Raw genomic sequence first — 10,757 nt, 5'->3', positions numbered from 1 at the left:
GCTTCATTTTCCATATTCCAAACATAACCAACCCAGTAGTTACGACACCAATAATAAAAAATATTTCTTGCTCGCTTTAACTTTTCATCAGAAGCATCGACTTTCTTCAACAATCCCCACATTACCTTGTTTGCTTGTGGAGGATGTCGATCTTCATACCAAAGAAAATAGTCACAACCACCCATTTTCTATAAAACCAAACAAACAGAATTAGACGTAAATGAATTGATCGTCTAATTGACCTGAAAAATGTAAGGGAAACAAGAATTTTACTTTTGAAAAACCTACAAGTCAAAAACCTTTGCCCTAGATTTAATTGGGTCCATGAAGTCTTTAGTAATGCGTCATTACCACACCTAAAATTTTGACCTTCATCCACAGATGCCATGGAAGAATTAAAGAAGCTTGACATGAAAGGCTGAAGAAGAGAGAAATTGAAAAAAAGGAAGAAATTGGAAAAGAAGAGAAATTGGGGTTTAAATTAGGGTATAATTGGAATAACATCAATATAAATAAATGATGTGGAGTAATATTACGGTTGGGGACTCCACATCAGATAAAATTTCATGTTTACGCACCTAGCATGAGTGAAATTCACGCGGCAATCCAGTTGTGCAAAAAGTGTTTAAGTGACACATAGGGACCCTAAGTTAGGTGTTTAAAATGAAAACCCACCAGTTGAGTTGCCCAAGTGAAAGTTCGTGCCAAGTTTTGGGGGCCACCGATGGGTTACCTCTTATGAATATGATATGTTTATGGTGTCAATTTGAAGAATGATTCTCATATGCACCTTTAAATCTTATTATACTTGAAAAGTATATAAATATCAAGGTATGAACATGTGTTGCATAAAGGTGTTTATGTTAAAGAATTTCTCACATATGTACAAACACATGAATATATGAATGACTAAGGTTAATGATAAGCTAGTGAAAGAGAGTCTCTTGAAAGGATTCCTCAATTGTACTCTAAGCTAGACTATGTTATGAATATGGTATGATAATGTGAAGGGTCATTCTCACATAATGTAGGTTCTATGATGAAAGATCATTCTCACATTAGAAACCTTTGAGCTATTTGATATATGAGGGATTAAGTCCCTAAAGCCTACTTTATGATCTAATGTTAAATAATAGATTAAAGATGTTTTAAAAGGGAGTTTGATCTTAGCACAGATTAAACATGAATAATGAGAGTTTGGTGGTCTCATGTCTACTTTCCACAAGAGAACCCTCACATTTAGAAAGTCTGGTTCCCAATATAGATGTTGTCTCATGAGATGAAAACCTCCACGTCTAGAAAGTTTTGGTTTCTAATAGCAATCTCCTTGTTCCTTAACTGCGTGCCCCCATAGGTCTTAGCTTAGTGAATCCACTTAGATAGCTATTATGTATGTAGGTGCTACCTTGTAAATTGGTACCCCCTCTTTTCGGTGTGGTGGTAGAACACCGGATTTCATGTAGCTCACATGTTATATACCGGTTAAGGAAATGTCTCCCTAAATTAAAGAAAATGAACTAAGATAAGAAGGTGAGCTATAGTCATGACTTCTTGAAGAGTTACTTAGTGCAGGTAGGACAATGGACATTACTTACGCATCGCACAAGTGGACTTTAAGGGAAGCTATGATTAGGTTTTTTTATGTAATAAGGATTATGGTTTATGTATGTTGATATTAATGCATGTTAAAGTTGCATTTACTTATGCCAAGACATGAATTGTGATTATGAATATGAATTACACTTATGACTTCTTATGGTTTTGTCTAAGATGATATGAACGAATGAGCTATTATATGACTATTAATGAAGTTTGTTGGTCTTATGTCTATTGTTAAATGAAGATGTCGTGACTTGGTGAATGTGATGTGCCTAGTCTAGGGTGGCTTCCTAGGAACACTTGGTGTGAGTAATATTAAGGGATACTACTTGCACATTGCACTAGTGTGACTTTGGGGTTGTCTTAGGTGACATGACTTGGAAACTTGTCTTATGTGGTCTATGTTATACCTATTGTATCAACGTTTATAAAGTTTCTCTAAAATGACATGACGCGTGGTTTCTAACTAAAATGACATGATGCATGGTCATCATACAAAATGTAGGTTGAGGTGACTCGAGGATCTTTCCTTGAATAAAGGGCTTGGATTGCTATTCCAAATCTTGAGTGTGTCCTTGGAGATTCGGACTCTTATATTAGAAGTTTCTTTTAATTCATGTATTAGTCAGATAATAGTTTCTTTTGAATTGTAAGGGTCGTGTCCCTATTGTGTTGAAGTCATTTTTAAGATTGGTTAAAGAGGCTTAGTCTTCCACTTGCTTATTAAAGTTTTAAATGATATGACTTTTTAGTCTTCTTTTTTCAAATAAAATTTTTTTAAATGCTTCATTATTTTATGTTTATGCGATGAAAGTATGCTAAGAGCTTGTATAAGACCTCCGAGAGGTCGAATACGTCGAATTACGACTAGGGGTGCTCCCGGGTCGTTATAATATTGCACTTGATTTAAAAAATTTTATATCGAAATGAGTCAATTATATGGAGTTATATTATTCACGAGTTGAGCAGAGCAAAGGTAAGTTTTCCTGCTTACTCTTTTCAAGCTTAAGTTGTTTTAGAATTCCAACTCGCATACTCGTACATTCAATGTACTTATGTCAGTTGGCTTATGTCGTATCATGATGCAGACGCAGGTAACGAGGATCGGTATCCGCAACACCGTTGATCCAGTTGAGCAATCCAGTGTCAGTTGGTAAGTCTCCTTGCATCTCGGAGGATGCCTTTTATTGTTTTTTTTCCAGTATTTTCTTTATAAGTATGTTTTGGGGTCTGCCCCAATATTCATTTCAGTTTAGGAAAGCTTCATAGATAGACAATCAAATGTTAGTCCTTTAGTCTTTCCATGTCTTTTTATTTGTTAAGACTTGGCTTGCCACTTTTTTCTAGATGTATGCTTAAACATTTACAACATTCTCAGTTAGTATGTCTTATCAGTTCATTTAAGTTTGATCATTATAGTTATTGATTATTATCTTCCGCTGTGTTAAGCAAGCCAAACCAAGGGTCCGCTCGATGCCAATAATGGTCTTTTGAGTGTTCCACACCTAGTGTGTAGGCTAGGGCGTGAGAGAGTATCACATCGATTTTTTGAAGTTTGTAATGCCTCTCAATTAATATCAATGTTATTCCATAACCCAAATATAAATTATTAGTGATTCTTTATTATTACATGAATTTTAATTTTTTTTAATATAAATATACAATTGCTATACTTAGGAAGAATCAACGTAAAATAAAAATATTAGTTTTATACATATAGGAAAATAATGATTATAAAGGTATTTTTTTCAAAAATGACTTTTGAATGTAATTTTTATTATAAATAATATGATTAGAACTAAACAAAATATATTGACCTATAGAGATCAGTATTATATATAAATTTAATGAAAAATTAAATAATACCGAGTTCTAAAACAATTTATTTAAATTAATTTATTTTTTATTTTACATAAGATTGAAAACAATTAAATAAATGTACAATATTGAATTCTTCTAGTCATTATATAAACATTTTAATGAAGTTTAATTATATGAATTTTAATTTTACCGACTTCTAAAGGTCGATATTATGATATATTTAAGTTTTTTACATCACAACAAAACTGTCCCCCAGAGGGTGGTTTAATTATATATATATATATATATATATATATATATATATATATATATATATATATATATATATATATATATATATATATATATATATATATTTAAAATGTGATAAAATGAAATAATATTATTTAAAATTAAATTCAAGACCAACTATAGGAGATCATTTTTTATTTAATTCATTTCTTTCTTGTAAAATTTTCCACCCCTAGAGGTCGGTATATTGTTTTCTTGCATCTTTTGTGTATAAATACCGACTTCTTGAAGTCTGTTTTCATAAATTTTTTTATTTGTTATACTAATTGTTATTAGAAATCAGTAAATTTTAAGTTGGTATTACCTATTCTTTTTAGTAGTGGAAAAAGATGAAAAATAGTCATGAGCTAAATCCCAAAAAGCATTTGGAGTTGAGTGGGGCGGCAAACAAGTTGATTTCAAAAGTTTTTACTTTTGTGTATAGGCCACATGTGCATTGTATGTTTGTCTGGGATAAATTATATTAGCATGAATCATTCATTCATATATCATCATCATCTTCTTTACTATCAGTGTTTATGAGAATCTCTAGTTCGTTCTCCTTTTAGTGTTAGCACTTATGTTCCTCTCTTATTTATAGTCTCTTTTTAAGCTGGATTGGCCTATGGTGCCTATTAAGTACCAACGTTTCGGTACTCATGTTGCACTTCTACATCTTTTTCTGATGCAACAAGCTATATGAGCCACCTTTGTTGATTTCACATTTCTTGAGGTCATTGTTGTTGGATCATGGTGAACTATTAGACATATCTTTTGTATATAATCCTTTTTTGTACTTAAGACACTTTTGTACTAGGGACACCAGTTCTAGAGGTGGGTTCGTTATATATATGTCTTCTCTATTGGCTCTTTGGCCTTTATTTATATATTTTATATAATTATGTACACATTACTTCTAGTTTTATTTATCACATGTTATTTTATTATTGTTACTATTTAAAGTTATCAAATTTGTATTCTTCCTATTAAATTAAATATAAATCTATATATCCATAAAGGAAGGATGCTTAAAAATAACATTATTAAAAAATAATATTATTTAAGACCACTTCTCTTAAATTTCTCTCCAAACTCCTACCTTGACTGAAACTTAGGCAACTCACACCGATCTACACGCAGATTTAAATTATTTTTCTTATTATTTTAGTTAGAATTTAATTTTACAAAATTAATAGATAAAATATGTAATAATAATCATTTTTAGTGACACCCAATAAATATATGGTAATTATTTAGCTAATAGTTAGTTATTCTTTGTATTTAATCTTTACCCTTTTAAAAAAAACATCAAATTTTTATTGTTACCGTAGCTTTTTACCTGTTTTAAAAATTCAATTATTTTGCTTAAAAGACAAAAAGAAGAATTTTTAAACTATAATATTGGATTATTTGTAGTTATTTAGACTTAAACATAGTTGCTTAATTAGAAGCACTTTTCATTGTTAAAAATTGTTTTTGCTTTAAAACACTCAAAATAAAGTAATTTAAACATGGTTTAAGATATTAAAAGATGCTATTAAAATAAAGTAATTTAAACATCGTAAAATAAATTCAAAAAAAGGATAAAGATAACTTAGAGTGATGAAATCGTCAATACAAGATGATGAAGCCAGCAATTCAAGCTGGAAGCTGGAAGCTAATCTCATTCCTCCATTAATGGAGGTTGAGCTTCTGATAGTGTGAAGGAAGAAGAGGGAATTTTCTGTATTGGAATGCATACGTAAAACAGTACATTAGATGTGTATATATACACATCAATGAGTAGTAACTAATCAAAAACAGAAATACAAAACATGTGATCTATAACTAACTACCCATGTGAAATATAACTAACTATAACTAACTACTTGAAAGTTGAGTAATGACTAACTAACTAACTAACAAATTGATAACTAACTCACACTAAACAAGTTAGTTTTATCACCCCCCCTCAAGTTGGAAGTGAGCCTTTCACAGACAACTTGTTCATCAGATGAGAATGTTTAACACCAGTCAATGCCTTAGTGAAAACATCAGCTAGCTGGGATTCTGTTGAGACATATTGGAGTGTAATCAATCCTTCTTGGAGCTTTGTCCTGACAAAATGGCAATCAACTTCTATGTGTTTGGTTCGTTCATGAAATACTGGATTCTTAGCAATGTGTACTGCTGCTTGGCTGTCACAAAATACTTGTATAGGCAAAGGTATTGTTATTGAGAGTTCACCAAGTAGTCTTTCTAGCCACACTACTTCTCCTACTACCTGTCTTATGGCCCTGTATTCTGCTTCTGCTGAAGATAATGACACTGTAGGCTGTTTCTTGGACTTCCAACTGATAGGGCTATCTCCCATGAGGACCAAATAACCACTCACTGACTTCCTTGAATCAAGACAAGAGGCCCAATCTGAGTCACAGTAGGCACTGATGGTGATATCAGGTTTATTACTGATAAAAACTCCCAATGTAGGATCATTTTGTAGGTATCTGAGTACATGGTAAGCTGCCTTTAAATGAGGTTCTCTAGGAGACTGCATGAATTGACTGAGATGTTGGACACTATATGCTATATCCATTCTTGTATTAGCAAGAAAATTAAGCTTGCCTACTAATTTTCTGTAGTAAGTAGGATCTGGTAGTAACTTCCCTTCTGTAAGTCTTAGTTTCTCAGTAGGATCTAATGGTGAAGTAGTAGCCTTGTAGTTTATAGACTCAAATTCCTTCAAGAGATCAAGAGTAAACTTCCTTTGTAAAACAAGGACACCATCCTGCTTGTACAGTATCTCCAATCCAAGAAAGTAATGCAGCCTTCCTAAATCTTTTATTCTAAATTTCTCATGCAAGAAGAGTTTCAAAGATTCAATGTCCTTCATATCAGTACCAGTCAAGATAATGTCATCAACATATACAGCCACAAATACTAAGGAGTGACCATTTTTCTTGTAAAATAGTGAGTAATCACTGTCTGAATCAGTATAACCCTTTGAGCAAAGACTATCAGCTAGTTTCTCATACCACTGTCTACTAGCTTGTTTCAGACCATATAAGGACTTCTTCAATTTGCATACCATATCATTGCTGTCCACTACCATTCCTGGAGGTAAAGCCATGTATACTTCTTCATTCAAATCACCATATAGGAAGGCATTATTTACATCCAATTGATACAAGTCCCAGCCCTTCTTAACTGCTAATGAGATTAGTGTTCTGACTGTAGTCATCTTTACCACAGTGAGAAGATTTCATTATAGTGTATTCCTGCTTGTTGAGTGTATCCTTTTACCACCAGTCTAGCTTTGAACCTCTCTATGCTTCCATCTACCTTATGTTTAATCTTATACACCCATTTACATCCAATAACATTCTTTTCTTTTGGCAACTTAACTAGCTCCCAAGTATTATTAGTGTGCAGTGCATCAAACTCTTGTTTGATTGCTGCTTGCCAGGCTGGATTCAAGCTTGCCTCTTCATAAGATGTAGGCTCAATATCATGTGAAACATTATGGATCAACTGCTGACTTTCAGAACATAGTGTAGAGAAGCATATATGATCAGGATGATTTGTGAAAGATGTGAGTGAATGTTGAGAATCAGTGACATTATTTATAGGTGAAGAGGAGTGTAGTTTAGGTAATGAATAGCTATAGTCTTTTAAGTAGTTTGGAGGATGACATGATCTAGTTGTCCTTCTAGGTGTAAGAACAGATGCATTTGGTCCAGTAGGTGCTGTGACAGGTATATTTGGCTCAGTAGAAGGTGTTGTAGATTCTGTTACAGGTATATTTTCAGGTATGGAAACTTGATCATAAGTGACTTCATCCAGTGTGTGTTGACTCAACATCTCATCATCAATAAAGGTATTTGTTTTACTAGACATACAAGGCAACTTATCAGAGTGATGAACAAAACATTGCAATATGAAGTCAAAATTAGAACCAGCAGGAGTAATGACAAAAGGAAGAATATTTTCATAGAAAGAGACATCTCTAGACACATGAATCCTCTTGGTAGCCAAGTTTAAGACCTTGTACCCTTTTGTGTTAAAGGGATATCCAACAAAAATATGAGGTACAGTTCTAGGCTCAAACTTATCCTTATGAGTTTTTAAAGTAGTTGGAAAACAAAGACATCCAAAATTTTTAAGATGTGAGTAGAAAGGTTTCTTCTGATACAACAGTTCATATGGAGACTTCCCTTAAAGTAGTTTAGTGGGCAATCAATTAACCAAATAAGTGGCAGTTAATACACACTCTCCCCAATACCTCATAGGTATTTTTGATTGAAATAACAGTGCCCTTGCTGTCTCAAGAAGGTACTTGTGTTTCCTCTCTACTACCCCATTTTGTTGTGGTGTGTAGGGACAAGATTTCTGGTGTATTATGCCTTTTTCTTGGAAGAAACATGTTGCCTCAGTACTAGAAAATTCTAATCCATTATCAGACCTGATAGTTTTCAATCTAGTGTGGAACTGATTTTCTATTAGGGATATGAAGGCTTTTATAGTACAAAGAGCATTGCTTTTACACCTAATAAGTTGTGTCCAAGTAGCTCTACTGTAATAGTCTACCATAGTCAAGAAATAGTGATATCCATCACGTGTTGGTACATTATAGGGTCCCCACAAATCAACATGCAACAACTCAAATATTGAACTGGTCATAGTAACACTTTCTGGAAATGGCATTCTAGTTTGTCTAGCCATTGGACAAATTGTACAAGTGAAAGGTTGTTTGTTGGAAAACTTTAGAGGTATGGTAGATATGCTCTTCATTTTCACAAATGGTACATGTCCTAGCCTAGCATGCCATAAGAATTCATTGTCTGGATTGAAAGAAAAATGAGCAGCTGAGTTAGAAATCTTACCAGTGGAACAAACCTTTTCATTGATTGTATGAGAATGTTTTGTATTGGGTAGTGATGGTGCTTTACAGTAGTTCATAAAGGAAACAGATTGAAACTTCTGTTGGGAACCAGTATCATCATTTACAGATGGAATGTGACACTTTGAACAAAAAAGATACAAACCACTCCTTGCTTTACCAAGTGCCAGAGGGCTCTTCAGAGAAGGGCCCTGCAGTAAACAAGAACTATTGTTAAAACTGACTATCCCTCTGAGTTGGTTAGCTAAACAATAGACTGATATTAGATTGAACTTGAAGCTAGGTATATACAATACTTTATACAGAGTTAATGTTGAATTCAAACACACATCACCAATTTCAGTCACTTTAACCTTGTATCCATTTGGTAAAGTGATTAAGAAGGGATAAGGTAGAGGCTTAAGGTTTATGAGATTGTGTTTTGTGTAGGTCATATGGTGAGATGCTCCTGAGTCAATGATCCAAGAGCCAACAGTTAATCTTTCACATTTACATGACATATCACATATCTTACTTATAGGAGAATGACAAGCAAGTATACCTGCTAGACTTGCAGCTCCACTTGACACATTGTTTGAATATTCAAACTCATTTCCAAGCAAATTGAGCAATTGCTCATATTGACTCTTTGATAGATTCACTGGCATTTGTTTTCCCTGCTCAAAACTCTCTTCACATTTGTAACTATCAGCCTCAGAGGTATGTACATTTGCTGCAGATCCTCTTCCTCTTCCTCTTGGATTTCTTGTGTTGGTTGGATAGCCATGAAGTTTGTAGCATCTATCTTTGACATGTCCAGTTCGTTTACAATACTCACAGAACATATTTGATCTGTTACCAGCATTAGAGTTTCCCCTATAGGCATTAGTGTTGTTGAAATTTCCAGCATTGTTATTGTTAAAACTGCCAGTGTTGTTGTAACTTCCATTTCCCCTACCTATGCCTCCTTTATAAGAACTAGAATTTGTTGAATTACTTTGAGACAACACAGATGCATTAAGTGAAGTGGACTCCAAAGCCATATGATTTGAAGGCTTCATTTCTCTCTGCCTCTCTTCCTGTGACAGGATAACAAATGCCTGTGCCATTGTAGGCAAAGTAGACATCATGAGGATGTTCCCTCGCACAGCAGTGTACATCTCATTTAAGCCCATCAAGAAGTGTATAAGTCTTCTGTCCTGCTCGGCTTTATACAGTTTTATCTTTCCTCCACAAGTACACACACAACTACATTGTGAATTCACATCAATTGCACTCATTTCCTCCCACAATTTCTTCATCTTTGTATAATAACCTGTGATGTCTAGACTGCCTTGCATCAAATCATTTATCTCCTTCTGCAACTGATATAGCTTACAGCCATTAGTCTGATCATATCTATCCTCCAATTCCTCCCACAATTCCTTAGCATTGTTAACATATTGCAGACTATCTCGTAGCTCTGGGGAGAGGGAGTTTAGAACCCAAGATGTCACCATATCATCACACCTCTCCCACTGCATGAATGATGGATCTGTAAAGCTTGGTTTCACGATTTTACCATTGATGAATCCAGTTTTATTCTTAACGGACAATGCTCTAAGGGCTGCTCTTCTCCATTATCTGTAACTAGTCCCATCAAACACCATAGGAACCAAGGTAGAAGTAGCATTTTCAGAGGGATGCAGATAGAAAGGGCTGTTAAAATCTGGTCGTTTTAAGGAGTTACTAGTATTCACATCAGTTGAAGTATCACCCATGAAGAATGAATTGATATTCAACAAATGGAAAATCTATGAATCAGCAACAAGTAACTAACCAAATCAAACAAAAACAGAGAACAAAAGAGGATAAAAAGAGAACAGAAGAGAAGAACAAACAAGTATGATCAGTGAGTCGATTAATCAATTAGATCGAAAAAGAAATCTAGTATGAGTAACCTTGCTCTAATACCATGATGAAATCGTCAATACAAGATGATGAAGCCAGCAATTCAAGCTGGAAGCTGGAAGCTAATCTCATTCCTCCATTAATGGAGGTTGAGCTTCTGATAGTGTGAAGGAAGAAGAGGGAATTTTCTGTATTGGAATGCATACGTAAAACAGTACATTAGATGTGTATATATACACATCAATGAGTAGTAACTAATCAAAAACAGAAATACAAAACATGTGATCTATAACTAACTACCCATGTGAAATATAACTAA

At 33.8% G+C, this 10,757-nt stretch overlaps 1 protein-coding gene across 1 annotated transcript; it reads right to left on the bottom strand.

The window, feature by feature from the left end:
• Positions 1 to 8,548: 8,548 nt before the first annotated feature.
• Positions 8,549 to 10,219, bottom strand: LOC138340738 (uncharacterized). The gene is made up of 2 exons (XM_069292762.1): positions 9,111 to 10,219; positions 8,549 to 8,760 (listed from the first exon to the last, which is right to left on the bottom strand). The coding sequence occupies exons 1-2, from the start codon at positions 10,069 to 10,071 to the stop codon at positions 8,726 to 8,728; spliced, it is 996 nt and encodes a 331-aa protein (XP_069148863.1). The 5' UTR covers positions 10,072 to 10,219; the 3' UTR covers positions 8,549 to 8,725.
• Positions 10,220 to 10,757: the final 538 nt, after the last annotated feature.

Source organism: Solanum lycopersicum, chromosome 12 (assembly GCF_036512215.1).
Source record: "Solanum lycopersicum chromosome 12, SLM_r2.1".
Classification (NCBI taxonomy): Eukaryota; Viridiplantae; Streptophyta; class Magnoliopsida; order Solanales; family Solanaceae; genus Solanum; species Solanum lycopersicum.
This window is presented reverse-complemented; position numbering and strand designations above follow the sequence as displayed.